This window comes from Tetrao urogallus, assembly GCF_951394365.1.
Source record: "Tetrao urogallus genome assembly, chromosome: 6".
Classification (NCBI taxonomy): Eukaryota; Metazoa; Chordata; class Aves; order Galliformes; family Phasianidae; genus Tetrao; species Tetrao urogallus.
In genome coordinates, this window is record NC_136819.1 from 55,759,412 (window position 1) to 55,778,822 (window position 19,411).

The window sequence follows — 19,411 nt, forward strand, 5'->3', positions numbered from 1 at the left end:
AAATAAGATTCCAGTTCACAGCACTAATTCAGGCACCATTTTAAGCGAGTTTTCCTCACTGAGGGGAAACAAGCCCTCTCAGGAACACAGTGTTTCCAGGCAGAAAACTCAGAAGGGCCAATTTCTACTACAAGTCTTCATTTTCAAACACAACTCATCGTTTGTACTTGGTAAGAAATGCCCATCACCATTTGCGATCGGTCTGCGCAAAATAAGGCTTTCCTTTAAATCCAGTTTTCCTGCACAGGGATCTTTTCCACATCTTAATGGAGGTAGGGTTTTTTTTTTGTGTGTTTCTGATTTTTTTTTTCTTTAAATGTACAGTAATTAACATAAACAAAACAACAACAAAAAAAGACTCAAGCCAAACCCTAAAGAAAAAAAAAAAATAAGTGTAAGGCAAATCTGAAGAGTACGCTTAACTACCAAAGAGCAGATTCACTGAGAGCTCATCCTTCCCCCCTCTTCTCCCCTGCAGACTCTTCCAGAAGTCAACTAATACTTTTTTTTTTTTTTTTTTTTTTTTTGAAGTGGAGGAAAAATAAAAATAAAATAAAAAGAAAAATCCCAACCAACCAATTCATAGAACTGAGCTATATAACCACGCTGAACAAGAAAGCCTAGACACTGTAATTACTGAAGAGATTGATGGGTATTGTTAAAACCTATGTAAGCCCAATTGAGACAGAAAGTGAGAGAGGAAGAGGAGGAAGAGGAAGAGAAATCTCTTCCCCATCGCTTCGATTTTGGAAGGAAAAAAAAAAAAAAAAATCCCCCAATAATTTAGCTCATGTAAGTTTAGAGAAAATGAGAGCAGCTAAAAATGGATACAATACACCTTGAAATTTATTTCCAAGACCAAGAACCAAAGATTGAAGCATTTTAGAACACTGAAGCAAAGCAATCTGAAAAAAAAAAAAAAAAAAAAAAAAATTGTTCAAACTATTTTAAAATAGCTGTTTCTCAGAGCTTCTAGTGATAATTTTGATTAAATAAAATCATACCAATTTACATTAATTTTCTATATCTTCTTTTAAAAGTCCCTCACTCTTTTAAAGAAAAAAGTGCATCCAAAACCAGCAGAGATTCACTGGCAACATCAGGTTCTCTTTTAGCAGCTACTCAAGGATTTCAAAATAGCTTACACTTCCTGCTATAAGAAAAGAAGGGCCTTCCAAACCCTCGTTTGGGAGAAGTATCCAAATCATAAAAATCTGAAATAATTTATTATCAAATCCAGAATTTAAATAAAAGCAGAATTTTTTCTTGCAGAGACAATTGAAGAAAGTAAAAGAATAAAAGCATGCACTCCAAACTTAAGAGGTGAAGACAAATATACTTATCTATACAGGCACTGGCAGACGCAATTTAATTGTTACTGTTACTCATTGTAACACACACCCCACCCTACAATACATTTTTTCATTCACTAATCACTGAGGTACCAATATTTAAGAATGGAAAATTCAATATTGAAAAATAAAACCTAAAATTGAAGCCTTTTTCCAGAAAACTATGGCAATTTTTTTTTTTTTTTTTTTTGTATGAAATGTTAGTATACTTATAGAATTTTACAATCTACATTGGCTTTTTTCTTTTTTTTTCGGGAACCAAAAGTTGTGTTCCACATAACAGGTTCTTCAATAAAATGTTCACTGTGTATGTAATACAGTCAGTAGACTTGCAAATGAACGAACCTATCTTGGCTATCAACTGGCACATCTTGCTGGTACCAAAAGAACTCGAAGTTTGAAACAATCGGCTTTAATTCGGAACAAATGCGCCATGCCAAAGTGCAACAAATATGTGCGACACTCAAATGAGACACTGACAGATAAGAGCTGCATGGAAATTACTAAGTCCACCTGCAAAGCAATTTTGTACAAATTGCATTGCATGCAAAGGACAACTCTGCGCTGTTGGGACGTCAGTTGCTTGATGTGATGGATTCTTTTAACGCAGCCATAGTTTAAGACGCAGTGCATCAACTCCATTTAAATAGTATCTGAACAGCCTCTTGTCTCGCACAAACCCAAGGTTTTCATAAAGTTTCAAAGCAGACTTATTTGTGATTTCTGTTTCCAATACAACCTTCAAGAGAAAAAAGGAGAAAGCACGTATGAGAAAGCTGTATGAACAAATCCCAAAGCTGTTATTTAAAGGTACACTTCAGAGCAACTTCTGGAATCGATATTTTCAAGTCCTCGTTTATACAAACAACTCCCCCCTCAATCCTCACATTTAAAAGAAAATAGCAGTTAACAATAGTAGCTGTAAGCAAGTTTCATTCATCTCAAGATTTTGTTTGTTGTGAACAGGGTTTCAAACCATTATCTGATAGCAATAAAATATATTAAAAAAAAAAAAACAAGAATACCAATTGAACAGTTCAGGGTCCAACTCAGAGAATCACCAAGGTTGGAAAAGACCTCTAAGAGTAGCCAGTCCAACCATCCACCTACCACCAATATCTCCCACTAAACCACATCCCTCAGTATAACAGCTACACATTTATTGAACACAAACACTTGGAATGAATCCTAGAATGGCGTGGGTTGAAAAGGACTACAATGCTCATCTAGTTTCAACCCCCTGCTATGTGCAGGGTCGCCAACCACCACACCAGGCTGCCCAGAACTTCTACACATTATAAGAACTTGGTATGCAGTGAGTTATATTTCACCCCTGAATATCTCTCTCACCTCTTAATTTGAAGGATTTAGACCTAGATACAAACCCCTTCATTCTATGCCCCGCCATCAGATCCAATGTTTATTATACATATCTGTGCTCAGCACAAGGACCTCAGACTCATCCCAGAGTGCACACACCAAGCAGATCCCAGGTTCACAGAGTCCTGTTCGGGGCTTCTTGTATGGCCCATACCAAAATTCCTCATATGCCAAAGAGCACATCAAAACTTACAGAGTGCAAAGCTGTTGTAAGAGAGGCCTGGGCTGGAAGTAATTGATTATAGTGAGCAAGTAAAAGGCATATCATTACATTTCAAGTAATGCATTGGTTTTATCATTACATTTCAAGTAATGCATTGGTTTTAGAAGATTAAAACTTCTTGGTCATTTATTGTCCCCAACTTGCCTGGCAAGGAAGAAAGAGCAGCTCTTCCCTTTTTATCTTTTATTTTTCTTTCCTTTTGACCCTCTATGTTGACAACACCACAGTTGCAAGAAAAGCTGTCACCAATAGCTGACACCAAACCCAAGTGTAGTCCATGGAAAGGAAAGACTGAAAAATGTCCCAGGAGCCTCAAGTACTGCCCAATAACTACACTGGCATTAACAATCACAGAATCGCAGAATGGCCTGGGTTGGAAGGGACCTCAAGGATCGTGAAGCTCCAAACCCCCCTGCCAAAGGCAGGGCCACCTACCTCCACATTTAATACCGGACCAGTTTAACAAGAAGTTAAACTGTTGAAGTACATCCCTCTGAATTCTTTTTGCCAGTTTTCTCCAAACACAATGAACAGAGCTATGGCACACCTCACCTGGTCAGCAACACACCCATTCCAACCAGTAAGAATTTGTTCTGCCGTTTTCACTGCTGTCCACCTCAGTTATTCAGAGATTCTACTGTTAAGGACTGACCACAGTTGCTTAAGAACACTGGCAGAACTAATAAACCGACACTAATATCCCCCAGACACCTACATTCACAAATTAAACAAGAGCTGATGGACACTGTAGAAGGACATTCCAAGAAATTTATGCAGCAAGCCAGTGAGCAGTGCAGGTACAAGACCACTAATAGCTACACCTAAACCAGTATTTGATGCCCACCACTCTGCACAAAAAATCCCAGTCAAAAAAAAAAAAGTAATCTGTATTTCAGAACCTAAGACTCCCTCATCTTCCAAAAGCAGGAAGTTTTTAGTTGCTGTTGTTCTGTTTTAAATTAAAAATGCTAGCCTGTATTTGTAGAGCATTTTAAGCTAACCTACCTGGAACACTGTTGGCCTTCAGGTATGCATTTCCACTCCCCCTCAGCTCTTCTGCCAGCTCACTAGGTTCACTACCATGCTACTTCATAAAGCAAACTATCAGAAAAACAACTCAATTTTCACTCCATCATGTTTGCTCTTTGCATCTGAGGCTACTAGCATTTACACTGATTTCCTTCAGTAAGGTTTAAAAATCTGCTCTGTTTATGTATTTGAGCATTACTTCAGCTTCAAGCCACTCAGACATTCCTATGGACAATTCCCCTGTGCTTTTTAATTTGTGAATGTTGTAAGAACTGCAAAGCTGGAGCTAACAGTGAACAACACACACTGCAGGAAAATAAGACTTAAAAGAAGTTTTTCTAGAACAAACATTAAAATATTAATAGCCATAGTTCTTAAGTTACAGGACAGTCTATTGTACCTGTACTCTTAAGACAAGCAAATTCAATTCTTGGTCTTATGGGAAGAACTAGAGATTGAATTTCTCTTGCTGGCACCTCATGCAATAGTACTATCAGGCCTTACAACTTCATTGATTATTCTTACCAATTTCAATCTATTAAAATAAATAACTTTCAAGTTATCACCAATTATGGCAATGCAATAATTTACCTGAAGAGTTCCTCTTTTCTACACGAGTATGCACACTGTACAACTTCTTAGTTCAAATTAAAACAAAGCATTATGCCAAACAGGAAATCTGACCCATGTAAATCCACAATGCAGGAAACTCTTATTTGAACTCTGCCTACAAATGGCATTCACTTGCACGAAAGTTCTTTATTCTGGCAGAGTGACACAACATGTCTGTATTCAACTGCAAGCTAGCATACTTTGCAGTGCTAGAAGACTTCCAACACTGCAGACCCAAGGGAGGGGTTATATGTTGAAATTCAGGTTTGCTGGAATCTTAGCACCTGAGCAAATGCTCATCTTGAAAGCTCATGCAATAGATTTGTTCTGGTATTTCTAAGAAAAACCCAGCACAATGAACAATAATTCCCTGATCTCAACATAGTGCCTTGATCTCAGAGGGCTAAGACACACTCCTGGATCTAGTAAGGAAACACCTAAGATTTATATGTGCTCCGTTAGTCTGATTTTGTGAAGGATTCTTCTCTTCAATCAAGCTCAAAATCTTCAATTGTTACCTTTAATATTTATTTTATTCTGCAAACGTGCCTATTAAGTCTTCTCATAATGCAACCCATCTGCTCCTGTAGATCAGTAAGGTCTGACTGGGTTTGAACACGATTTTCTGCAACATTCTGTAGGCCGTTATTTTCTCTTATGCCCAAAATAAGAAAAACTTACAGTTACCATCTCAACTCTGGTCAACTTTCATTGGTTTTAGAAAAAAGGAATCTCTTGTAAGAACAGGATACAATGTTTCTTGTTATTACCTTCTTGTACCTAGTTTATCTGAACTGAAGGAAAAAGGAGGTCAAGCTTTCTTGCTTTTTCAGCTCAAATCCTGAATGCACTCAAGTTTAGAAACCAAATCAAATAAACTAATGAGGAAAATAACTCTTTCAGCACTCACAGAAGAGGCCACTATTCCTACAAATAAGCTTGGCCTATTACGGGATTCAAGCTGTGGATGCTTGCCCAGCATCCTTCAGATTGACCGACTTACCATTTAAAGATATGCAGTATCTCAAATATAAAACTTATACAAAATGATTTTGTAGATTCAAAAAAGCTAAAGATGCCAAGAGTTTGATAATTTCAAATAGGATTATATAAAAATCCATCGCTCTTAGAAGCACGGCACTGAATGAGAAAGACACACCTAGAGGTGAACTCACAAAAATCTGACTTTAAAACATTTTAAAGTCTCATAGGAATTCTCAGAAGAAGTCACAGTTCCTCTCCACGCTTTGCCAAAAAAGCTCTGAAGAGTTCCATTTATTCAAGTCCTTTTTTGATTAGTTAGTAGTTACATGCTGCTGAAATAATGCAACATGAGGTAAATAATCATTTGCAAATTCCTTACAGTCATTTGTTAGAGATGGAAAGTCTACATGTGAACAAACAACTCTTCCTGTCCTTATTCTGATTAAGGGATGGAGCAGCTCCGTATGACGATCTTAAGCAGCATAACTTAAGAAAAGTGCTTGTCATAAAGACCAAACAAATGTACAAAAGGCAGCCAGATGCTCTACTGGCTGGAGTTGGCACACACACCTTTTGCAAGGCTTGGTGTTGATACCCCAGAAGTCTAAAATCTGTGATACTTCATGAAGAACCACATTTAATTAAGCATTTATCAGATTATATGTCACAAGTTACTAAATGCATTGATTGCAACTATTCTGTAATTAGACTGAAGGGAAAAGATTACAAACAGCTTTTGGAAAATTTCAGTGACAATCATAGGTCCATGTTCCTGTTTTTAATGATTTTCTAAGCGAGTTTCCAGAGAGTATTTTTGAATTGCAATCTGTTTTGTATCAACAGCATCTTTGTATTTCCACCATGCTTTTGATTTTAGGGATGTAGAAGAATGTGTTAAAAGCAGCAGAGAGAAACTATTTACACACCTCACAAAGAGCAGTCACTGTCACTCACTGCTTCATCAGCCAGGCATCAATCAGATGGACAAAAAACTGTTCCCCCCCAGCAACTGCTGTAATAAATGGCGAGGGTAAGTTTCTCAGCTCTGTCTGAGAGCTTTAAATAGCAGGTGGCTAACTGGATCTTTCAAATCCTGGTCACGACGGACAATTTCTCAGCAATCTACCACATGCAACAAGTAAACATTGGTATTGTTGTACCACATGCCAGGAAGAAACGTATACTTTCTGCTAAAGGAAAGGAATATGCTTCCCATTGGCTGTACATTATCTGCATGTTAAGCATTAACACACTGTATTACTCTGGGCATGCCTCTGCCAACTGGAGTAGCAGGAAGTCAGAAATACACTCTGCTTGTGCTCCTCATTGCCTGGACATGAGTTCCCATTTCAAAAGTTTGTACCCGTATAAAACCAGGTTGATGCAAAAGCCCCCAAGAAGCATGGCATGATTAGTTCAGAATCATCATCCCACAAACACTTAGATGATTTCTGGGAGTGAAACATGCCTGCACCCGTCCAGCACACACTTTAAGGAGCTTGCACTGAAGCACATTTGATTAAATAGGGACAGCAAAAAGCCTGAAAAATGACCTACGATTTTATGAGCATTTACACAAGACTAAAGATGAAAATCTATGACTAAGGCTTAATGAGTCTTACTGCAGAGTAGCCTGCAATCCTCACCACGTTTATTTTAAGTAATGGTAAGAAAGACTCTTGCATTATTATTAAAGTGGGAGGAGAAGGGGGGGGAGGGGGAAAGAAGAATGACACAGGAGAGCTCATTAAGTGTATACCTCAAAGATAGTCCAGTATCAAAACAACGCTATGGGAGAAGCAGCACACACACACTCATACATAACACAGGGAGCACTGCAACTCTGGTGGCCTGGGTAGAATCACAAAGTTTGGCTACTGACTCTCTAACAGCAGTAGGCTTCAAGACCCTGCATCTTATTTCTCCCAGTCTGATGAGAGTACACTGATACACTTGGTTTTTCTCCCCTTCGTTCCTCAAATCTCAGATATGTAGCAGTTGCAAATGAATACAAGACCACAGTGGAAAGCAATGGAAAAGATGCATTAAAGGTAGCAAGTGGGAAAATAGAGTAAAGCACAGTATATATGATAAAAACATCGAGACAAAACAAAGAACTTAAACAACTACAGAACTATTAGACTGCAGTACACTGCCTGGATACAACAAATGGTAGAAGAAAAAAAAAAAAGACACCAGAAAACTGCTCTCTTCAAAGGTGACTGCAGTGAGAGAGGGGTTAGTCTCCTCTCACTGGTGACAGAATAAGGGGAAATGGCCACAAGTTGCACCAGATAATGTTTAGGCTGGATATCAAGAACCACTTCTTTACAAAAAGGGTTGTTAAGCACTGCAATAGGCTCCCCAGGGAGGTGGTTGAGTCACCAGCCCTGGATGTGTTTAAAAACAGTTGGATGTGGTGCTCAGGGACATGATTTAGTGAAGGGTGTTAGAGTTAGGGTAGTACGGTTAGGTTGTGGTTAGACTTGATCTTGAAGGCCTTTTCCAAGCTGACCATTTCTATTATTCTATGGACAACTGAGGGAATGGAGTGAGATGAGGTAACAAAGGATCATTAGCAATGATACATCGAAATGACACGGTGTTCAGATGTCAGGAATAAGCTAACAACTGCACTGTAGCAAGCAGATGGAAGTTAAACAATCAGATAACAGGATTAAGGAGATTGGTTACAAGGGGAGTTCCTCACAAGTTAAACAGGGAACGTAAAGATAGTTGCTTCATACATCAAAAAAGGGGAGGAAAAAAAAAAATAGGACTATAATCTGGTAAAAGAAAAGACTAGCAAATAGGCCAGAGAAAAAGCCTGATAGTAATTAAGACACTTTCCTTCACTGCCATGCTAAATCATCAGAACTTAGTGCTGTGTGATACAGCTTCAGCACTGTTGAAGTTACCCGACTACTTGCTGCAATAAAACTATAATCTGCAATATTACAGCATGTACTGTTCCAATATCCCGTGCATTCTGAAAGCATGGAAATACTACAACAACATGCAAGTTACACTGGTCAACTGAACCTAAAGTTGACTCTTAAGAAGAAAATATGCCAACAACTGAAGGCTGAGGCAGCTTTGCAATGTAAAACAGAACCTGAAACACTGCACTTGAATATTTATGACAAATTTAGAAAGTTATTTTATTTACGCCATATGTTTTTGAGGCCTTTTTCCCTTCTATTATAAAAGAAAGAGGGCATTAGCAACCCACCTCCCACCCAAAACACATTCCTGTGAAATTAAAAGACAAACCTGTGAAACGAATTCACACGTGGGAGAACACAAACCATAAACAATAAGAAAGTTTTTGATTATGGAGATCTTACCTCATCACAATCTCCTTCGACCATAGCATAAATAGCTTTCTTAACCAAGTTTGTACCTGAAACACAGAGTTCAGTAAGTATTAATTAGAGTGGAGGTGCAAGAGATGTCAGTTTATGTACAGCTAACCTGTACTACCTATGTGCTGTGACATCTGGGGAAATTAGGGAGGAAAGAATGTAACAAGAAGTTGCAGTTTCAAGTTTGAATATTGAAATCATCCCTAAAGTTATCCAGAGGCTCAGCTTGAATGCAAAAGTCTTCTAACGCAAGGATATTAGAAACAGGCTCCTATGTTTAACATGGTGTTATATATAGCCTTCCAAGATGTGATTCATTCCCTTTTGCTGCATTTAAAGGCAAACTCTGCTGGCATGTACTTGAAGGGCATTCATCTTCCAAGGGAATTTCCTCTTACTAAAACAAATACTTCTACTAGCAACAGAACTTATGAAACCACTTTTCTTGCAGCTCGCTCCCCATTTGGATTTGCCAGCAACTAATAACGTGGTCAAAGCCACCCCTTCCCTTCAGTCAAGCATTAACTTAATTATTTATCATTATTTCTCATCTATTTCACGACAGTTCTATGAATGCAATATCCCTACCTGTCTGGAGAATTGGGGTGAAATTGAAAGTTGATTTCAAAGTTATTGCTGGAAAAAACTGCTGTTCAATGAAATGGCATAAATGTCACTTCCATAAGAAGGCTAAGGAAAAGGAAAAAGAACCCCAAGGAATCTGGAGGTTGTTTTCAAGTATCCTCAGAACTTTAATCAATTAAGATTTTCACTGAACATAACTGTACTGCATATAAAACACCTTCAGATTAACAGCATGCTTTGAGCAACAGCAAGATGATAAATGCAGGATAGACGTTAGCATTTACATAATACTAAAGTAAGCAAAATGTTAAGTATAAAATTTATTTATATAACTCTAAAATAATGATCTGACCAAAGCAAAGGAAAAATCTTGTGGAGATCTTAAGAACAGCGTTAGTTCTTATTTACTTATGAATTCAAGCACCTGCAACTAAAACACAGCAGGCTGCTTCATGACTCAGCTAAAAGGAAAGGAGAGAACCATTTCTCACTATCCTCTTCCTTCTGCTCCACTACAGACACCAATAAGAGCTTCTGAATTGCATCAAAATAAAATAATCACGTATGCCCAAACAGTCGTGATAATTTTCAAGTTAAAGATGTTACAAAATGTAATTTCACAGTAACAAACTCAAAGGAATTAAGGTCCCTAAGAGCAATCCTAACACCAGGTTTCCTAGATGGCTTGATTAAAGGAGGAAAATCCCTTCCAACAGAGCAAAAAGTGATCAATGAAGGCAAACTCCCTGCCAAGAGCTGTTTATTTCATTGTGTGACTTCCCATCAAAACAGCTCTCCATTTTGGTTGTTCAAGCAGGAATACACAACTATTTTTCAAGCATTAATACAGCAATGAGCTACATATGTTGTCCCCAGTGGGCAATATATACATAATTCATAGGGGAAAACCAGGGGACATATCCACTGGGAAAAAATAAATATATATGTATACACTGAACACAATAAAGACAAAGTTATGAAAGCACATATAAAACCGAAAAGCAATTCCTGCAGTTGTTATTTGATGGTGGTAATTTGCAGAGGTAAGTGGCTGCTGAATGCCTTTCGTTTTAGCTTCATAAACCAGATGTAAAGCTCGTGTGGAATGGGCACTTCAGGTTATTTCAGCTGAATGGAGGAAGACACTGGGGAGTTTGTGTAGGTGAGCAAGGCAGGGATGACATCAAACCACCACATCTAGAAGTGCAGCTCTGCTTCAATCTTCATGCACCTATGTTTACCCCAACAACATAGGATATAAAAAATAACAACAAAAAGGCTCTTCTTACCAATTCCTTTTCTTCTGTATTTGGAATCCACTGCTAACATGGCTATATAACCTCTGCGGAACATCTTTTTGTGCATATCCAGCTTGCAGACGATGGCACCTACACACTCTTCCCCTACCATGGCCTTAAAGACAAACATATAGGTATGTATTCTCAGTTTATGATTTGCAGCACTACCAGAATTAGTAAACCAGTACATTTAAAATGAAACAGCTGTACAAAATTCGCTTGTGTACGACAACCAAGTCAGTCTTTAGAATGTTTCCAGAAGTATGAACAAGAATAAAGGTCTCTTATTTCTCTATCATCTTAAAATCAAATTACAGTCCATCAACAGGCAATTAATTGTCCAGGAGAGAATCAAAGTGCTACTCTATGGAGTCTACCAATATGAACATCTGGGACAGAAAGGGGTAGAAAAGAGACAAAGACCAGGTTAAGGCGTAGATACGTGCTTCCATATGTGCTGCCACAAAGTAAAAAGCTCTTTCTTGTGATCTGAATTTTCAAGTGCAATGGCTGGGGTGGGTCATAACACATCAGAGAAAAATGCCTTTGCATTCTTTAGAAACAGTCATTTTCAGTCGTGGGACATCCCAGCAACAAACAAACAAACAAAAAAAAAGCATCCAGTTAATTTCACACATTTTCACTGTTCTGAGATTTTATTTACTATGAGCTATGCACTGACAGATCCAATGGTATTAACCACACAAAATGTGTGGTTAAGGAGACATTCTGAAATAGTAAGAAGAAAAAAATACCCCAAGATCCTAACCCCTCTCCTTATCAAACCATTCACATAGCCTCTGTGCTCACACACACTAAAAAAATCTACCATGAAATACATTAGAGACAGAATAACTAAGTCATATGTTAACTGAATGACTAGGCAGCATGAGAGACTAATGACATTAGAACATACAGCAGTCAAGTGAATAATGCTACAGAGCAGGGCAGCATCCAAAAAGAGAATGAATTATTACTGTTTATTCAGAGAAAGATTGACAGATAAAAAAGAAGCTGAAAATTGCATGCATGGGTGTGTAAGTGGATCCTCAGAACTCTGAGACCTGTATCTGCAGGGAGAACCAGCCTTCCGCTCAAGCGTGCCTCCTAAACCAGGCCTACAGCACATGATTGGCACAAGCATGTGCCAGCACAACAGCTTCTGGATAATCCAAATTCACAGCACTAAGAGACATCAAACAAAAAAGACCTGCCTGAGCCAGTATTACCAGGCCTCCTGTGCTCGTCTCCCCAAAGTCTCTGGTAGGAAGTCTGTAAACAGAAGGTTTCACTGTGCAGCTTGTAGGGTAAGAATCTATAGGCAGAAGGCTCTGAGATAGAGATCGCACCACAGGCACCAATCTGCAGGTTTTCTGCCTGAAGTGTGATGTCTTCCAGCTCTCCATTTGGACAGTGGGTTATGAACCAAGCCAGCTGTCAGCCAGAAGCCCATTAGAAGGTGACAGGAAGCAGCCCAAAATGAATGAGTTCCATACCTCTGTGATGCAGCGTAAGCCTAAGAACACATCTAATATGGTTTGAGCTCGTCAGGCAAACATAATTACAAATATAGCTAATTTTTACATTTGGCAAAAATCTATATTTTTCTAACAGCACCCAAGAACAACCCTGAACAATATACATCAGTAATTTTTAAAACAACCCTGAACAATCTAAACCTGTAATTTTTGAAACAGCAAATGAAACATGATCTAAGTGGACTGAAATACACAGCCTCTAAGCAGTCTTTTGTTTGTTCTAAAACACACCTTCATTTCATAGAAAAGCTGTACTTATACAAAAACTGCATGCAAAGTACCAGCTCAAGGCAAATCTTCTATCTCTGCTCAGACCTGAGAAAAGCAGGGAGTTAAAGAGTATCATCAGACACTTCATAACATTGCTATAATTATGCTGAGTACCTAGATGTAATCTTATACCTTGCTTTAAAAAAAAAAAAGACAGCACGAACTGGCACTTGATTCTTTTCCTCCTCACCATTCAGGAGCAGCACCATCTCAGGCAACAGCAGATTTGCTTTCTTCCTTGTTAGACTACTTTCCAAAAAACCTACTTTCACTAAACGTGTACTCACATTAAACATTAAATGAACAGCAAATAATTTTGTTGCAGCAATCAAAGGAAATTCCCACTGATGTTGCCACAAAGTTGCATACAGTATCACTTTGTTACCACTTCCTAGAACACTTAAATCTGTCTTTCTGTCTTGGACCAGGTGAGTCTGCCCCTTCACTTCTGACTGCTCTGCTTCCATACTGAGCACTGCAACCTGAGTTTTCTCGTTGCCTTTTTTTTCCTTTCTTCTTCTTTCCAACCTTATCTAAAGTTGAAAACAAATCCAAAATGTGAAGTAAAACTCGGTCATATTTTTTCTTTGGAAAACGTCTAGCTGTGTAAATTTGGGGAAAAAGAAAAAAGAATGAGAGCTGGGGGAAGGAAGGACAAAAAGTAGCTCCTGTACAACATCATATATGAGAAGGCTATCATAAGACAAATATTCTTTTCACGTACATGAGAGTACTTCTAAACATACAAGCTTCCACAAACAGAATTCAGCCCAAGTTACCATGATATATCATAAGCCCCATGGAGTACTCTAAGATTTACTTCAGTCCTAAGTTCTCAGCAACATTAACACATGCATATTCAAATCTAATATTTGCATCAACTTTGCTCTTATTCATAAGTTCAAATCAAACTAGATTTTAAAACCTTTGTATTGCAACCACACATGCCCAGAGTTAACACAGATGTTTATAAATCAGCAAGAACGTTGCCTCTCTTATAATTAAACAACTGGCACCAGTTTCATTGGCAAAGGTGGCATTGCATGTGTCAGCCACTGCCTCAGTGTGCCTTTTGGACTCAGAGTTCCCACTTAAAGATGACTAAACCAACCAACTTGCCCCTAAAAGAGGAATAGCTTGTGATTCAAATGCAGTAGAACCTGCACTACTGCAGGTTCCTTTTCCACACAGGCACTAAAATCCATCCTAGAGTATCACAGGAACAACTCAGTCCAAATCTTTGGCTCACATTTAATGATCATGTTACCAAATGCTATTAAGGAATACATTTAGGCTAATGGTTTTAACCTGGAGTCTGGCAGTTCAGTCAGAGCTCTTTACAGCGCTGGGCAAATCACAAAGTCACTCTCCCTGCTTCCACTCTATGAAACTGGACACGAGTAATTCCTTCCTGTGCAATTCAATGCCAAAAGAGCTCCACTAGCTGCTGTTAAATACACATACACTACAGAGTCTGAATCCTTCACAAAGCCTGCGGGAGGAAGAAGCAGCACAGCAAGTGTCTCAAACCATGAGCATTCCTAAGAGGAAACTGGAATACAGAGGAGTTGCAGCAGTTTGCAAATGGGGTGCGGATATGGATATGACAGAATGCCTTCCTAGGTCTGCCATGAGGCTGGTAAGACTCCCCATGCAGTTCCCTAACTTTTCTGGTTCTTCTTTTATCCCCCCAAGCATTCTGTAACTGAAAAAAAAAAAAAAAAAAAAAAAAAAAAAAGAGAGATGACTTATTACAAGTCTTTAATTTGAACGCGAAGCATAGAAACTCATAAATGAAATCCAGTGAGACAAACAGCAAAGTATCAGTAGGAAAAAAAAAAAAAGATCTTAGCCATGGCCATTTAGGATTTACAGCCCATCTAAAACCATGTACATGGAATTAATTGCTTCTTTTAAAATTACTAAAGTTTAAATTATAATCACTGCTCTAGCTACTGGCAAAGTTCAGAACCCAATAAAAGCATGCATTTTCCAGATTTTTCTTATAAGGTGGCTGAGCAGAGCAGTGATTCTGCAGTGATGAGTAAAGGAAAGATTACAACACTCAGTCAGAACCCTGCTGTTATTATATCCTCTCTTACCCAAACTTTGGAACAGAGCAAGGTTTCCCAAGCTCACCTCTCCCACGCTACAGTATTTGGGAAACAATTTTTTTTCAACTTATCAGTCCTAAATGGAAGGAGTTTGAACACTTTCTAGAATCTGCAAAAACACTTGCAAACATAGCTACAGCCTCAAAGATGCACCTACAATCAATACAGGGCCAAAGCTGTGGCAATGTTTAAAGATGTGAAACAGAAAGATAGCCCTCTCCTCTCTCATGTTTGACAGCAGTGGTTACTGTAGGTCATCTGAAGAGAAAATGGGCTGACAAAGCTCCTGGGAACAAATAAAACCCAAGCATAGGGCACCCACACCCAGCACACCCACACCTGCTCTTCCAAAGACAGGAGGAATCTAAGCTTAAGCATTCAGTCACAACTTAAGGAGGAGAAGGCTATTATCTTGCTACAGCTCAGTCAGATAACGCAGCAGTGTCCCATACCAGAGTTATTTATCAAGTACTCTCAATGTGTGAACTCAAAGGCCAGGAATATGGTTACACAGATTCATCTGATGTTCAACGATGGATTTTGATGGTTTTCTAGACCCTTTAAAAGTAGAATGCGAACTTGTTTTTGAGTGTATAGCTAGGAAATGGTTTGATACTGCAAAACCATGCTAGTGATCGGAGAGAACTGGTCCCAGGCCTTCCCTCCAGCTGTGTATTCTCACCTCTCCTCTTGCACCAACACCAGCGCTTGTGCCACGCTGCTATGAATACTTTTAGAGAGCTAAACCAGCTGAAAATTAACTCCATGACACTTATATCCCCTCAAACACACAAACATGTATAAATGCATGGTAGGGCACTGGAGCTAGCTTAACTTCCCAAATCAGATAAACAACAAATTTGCACAAGTGAGGACAAGGTGCTTGAACCAGAAGCAGCAAGCAGCCCTATGATTGGCACTAGCTGTTAAGTCACATCACCTTGCAAAGGCCAAGCCAAACCCACAAGGTCATCATCCAGAGGAATAATGTTATTAATTCCCCTGGAAAAGCTCTACATGGTCAGGGATCTAAAATGCCACATAGCAGAATTACAACGTTTAAGATTGTTTACTGAATACATCAGCAAGGGAGAACTGCTGATCATTTAAGGAAGAGAGACATCCTGTCCATTTAAATAGAGTTAGTTCTTTCCCCTCATGCTGTGGAGGAAGGGAGCCCATCTCAGTGCAATGAAGATCTCAGATTATTGCACTGGAGGACCTCAACAAGAGTAGCAATGGTGAAATTCAGTAACTGAATTGATAGAAATGCTACAGTTTTTCCCCTCAAATACAAGCAAGTTACAGTCTAAGCTCTATACCCAAAAGGAATCAAAGTCAAAGCAAAACCTGGAACCAGAAGGGTATGAGGCTGTGAGGCATTAAAGACAAATGATTCTGCGGGATCAGGCGCTATCCTTCCGAGCACCAACCTGACATTGTTCTTGCTAATTGGAATATGCAGTTCCTGCTGAAGATAAATATTTTAAAGAGTTATTAGATAGAAGTAGTTCAAAAATCCATTAACTGCAGGAACAAATTCAATTTCATAGAACAGAAAGTCTTCATGACAACCACTAAACAAGCCTTAAAAACACCAAAATCAGTCACAGAATTATATCAAGTGACTCAAGATACTGGAAGAGCTTCAAGTTATTATGCATGTAGAACTATTTGCTAACAGCTTTAGACATCTTTTCTGTTTTACACACTTCCTATCGTTCCACCCTTCAAAAAAATGGCAAAACTGAGTGAAATTACAGAGTTCAAATAAAGTTCTGTTGATTGTTCAAGACTATTAAAAGAAGATGTCGCTACAAAATAGACTTAGGATGACTTCCTTTCCTTGAGTAAAACCTTGTTCCTTGAATGCATTCAAAAACACATTAGAAATAATCTGCTTTAGTGCTATTGAACAGTTTGCCACTGCTCCTTGAGTGGCAAAGTAAAGAGATGCATGATGCTCTAATAGCATCCAACACCATGCTGGCATTACTGAGGGCACACCTGATGCTGCAAGTACAGACAAGATCTGTAGTTTGAAAGCATTTCTTTCCAAGATGAGGCAAATCAGTCACACACATAGCTAGGTGCAGGCACTACACTTGAAAAATTACCACTCTACCCTGATCAGCATGACTACATATTGAAGGATATTTTCAAATATATATTTTTTATTTTTATGTTGTTCCAGATGGTAACACTCTGGTCAACCTCCTGTAATCAATCGTACTGTATTCCTTTTTCAGGCCTGTAAGAGGCACATTTCTGGAAACCCTCCTATAAATCATATAAATCCCACTATAAATTACACCACGTCCTAAACTAAGGACATTTAGTAAGTTTAAGGCCAGATGGATTCCATTAGCTTCACCTTCTGTACTCATATCCAATTAAAACCTTACAGAGGTACCATTGAATAAAAGGGTACCTTGGCTCTGGCTAAATCGTATCTGTCAGAGTGGTGTCCTGCCTTAATTGAAGCATCAAGAGAGAAGAATTAATCATTTATTTGAGCGAGGAAGCACCATACGCTCCCCAACACATTCTGTTTGACAGAAAGAGTAAATCAAACACAGCTAAGCCCCCCTCTTGTGCATACATACCCCTCAGGCCAATTTATGCTCAGTCTCATATACCTGTGCATGGATTGCTACCCTGACAGCATGCTTGTCAGCTGAGACACACGTTCCAAAATCATCTGGCTGTTCTCTTTCCACAAGAAGTGCTAAATATTTAGAAAGTCTGGGTAACAACTAAAACAATCTTTTTTTGACAGTGCAGAAGGAAGAATACAACAGTTAAGGGTAGCATCAGTACTGCAAGACAGCCTGAACAAAATGAGAATTTCTGTACAGTGCATATACTACCACACCTGAAAAGTGATATAGTTGTACTTGAAATTCTCAAGGTAAGCCAGCAGATCAAGAAGTCTACAAAACCTTCAACAGTGCCCCTACACTCGTCAACATTCATATGCCAGTCCTGCTGAAGTCAGTTTGAGAACCATTGTGCAAGAATTAATAAGCACTCACAAGATACCCGTGGACTAAGTATACTTTCTTTTCTAAATACAAACCTAGGAACTGAGAGAGAATAACAAAATGAGCAACCAAAGGTCAAAGACGTCAATGTCAACACCAAGATTAGAAGCCTTGAATTCCTGGATCCTAGCCCTGTGTTCAAACCCTTTCCCCACCACTAAGAAAGGTGCGCTAATGAACGTAAGAACTTCAGACATAAGCTTTGCTTATTCAGGCTCAGGTGAGAAGGAGAATTCATTAGTGTTACATACTTTCCAAAAAGCTTGGCCTTTCCTCTTAGCCATAAAAAGAATTTTAGAAGCGTTTCCACATGTCAGCCCTTTAATCATGCCTCCACCCCAGCTTTAAACCACTCCCAATTTTTGCCCACTCCCCCTCAGCACTTACCAAAAAGCAAAGTTGTGGCCAGTTGTGGATAAAATACCTATACGTGTAAATGGAGTAGGGTTCAGACAGATCTTTGGTGATCAGTCTCATGATATCGGGCATCTGCAGCTCTGATTCGTATCGGACGTATCGTATCGTTAGGTCCTCCTCGGGCTGAGAGTCCGTTCCCGAGCCTTTCAAACTGCAGCCTGCTGCTAAGGACCTAGAGAGCAGCAGCAAGGACTCCTCCTCCTCCCCACCTTCATCCCCCTCCTCCTGCTCTTCCTCCTCCAAGCCAGTCCCTCCTGCCAGCCCATTGCGGGCTGCAGTCTTAGCAGCAGTCGTAGTTGTGGCAGCAGGCTGGCTCCTGTCCCCTGTTGCTGCTGCTGCTGCGGGAGAAGGAGGAGGAGAGGGTGCAGTCCTTCCCTGGGGAGGGAGGTGGTTGGGAAGGGGGGACGAGCACGGTGCTGCGGCCGGGGGAGACGGCTGCTGCTGCTGCTGCTGTCCGGAGCCCATTGTTTTGCCGGCTCGCTTGTTCTCCAACCCCTCGGGGGCCGCCCCTGCCTCAGAGCCCAGGATCTTGCTCTTGAGGGAGGCCCGCAGGTGCCGCAGCTCGGGGCTGATGAGGCCGTTGAGCTGGTGGTTGTGGTGCGGGGGGTGATGGTGGTGGTGGTGGAGGCGGTGCTGCTGCTGCGGCCCCCCCTTGCCGCCGTCGCTGCTTCCTCCTCCTCCTCGCTGCTGCTCCCGTCCGCCCGCGGGTCCCTCCTCTTCCTCCTCCTCCTCCTCTTCGGCCTCCTCGTCCTGGGCCCCGGTACAGGCGGCGGCGGCGGCGGAGGAGGTGGAACACGAGGAGGAGGAGGAAGCAGGCCCCCCCCCTCCTCCTCCTCCTCCGGGGAAGGGGGAGAGCGTGTCCCCCTGTGGGGAGAGGACGCTGCTAGGCCCCGGCGGTACCTCGGCCATATCCTACGGGAGAGACCGACACAAACCCACCGAGGAAGAGGACGTCAGACCGGACGGGGGAAAAAGGCCGAGGCAGCGGCCTCACGGGCCGCGGCCGAGGGGGGGCGGGGGGGCCACGAACAAAGGCACAGACGGTGCCCGGGCCCCGCCTCGCCGCCCCGCCGCCGCCTCTTCCTGCCGTCCCACTCCCCCCGCCGCCGCCGTCGCCGCCGCCGGGGCCCTTCCCCTGTCCCTCGCGGGCCCCGGACGGCCGCCGCGGCCCCCCCGCCCGCCAACGCCGCCGCCGCTCAC

At 40.7% G+C, this 19,411-nt stretch overlaps 1 protein-coding gene across 1 annotated transcript; it reads right to left on the reverse strand.

Annotated features, from left to right (window-relative positions):
- Positions 1 to 1,953: 1,953 nt before the first annotated feature.
- On the reverse strand, positions 1,954 to 19,120 carry NAA30 (N-alpha-acetyltransferase 30, NatC catalytic subunit; the record flags this gene model as incomplete). The annotated part of the gene is made up of 4 exons (XM_079536698.1): positions 1,954 to 2,091; positions 8,928 to 8,983; positions 10,820 to 10,943; positions 18,182 to 19,120. 4 exons carry the CDS (start codon positions 19,118 to 19,120, stop codon positions 1,954 to 1,956), a joined length of 1,257 nt encoding a protein of 418 aa, XP_079392824.1.
- Positions 19,121 to 19,411: the final 291 nt, after the last annotated feature.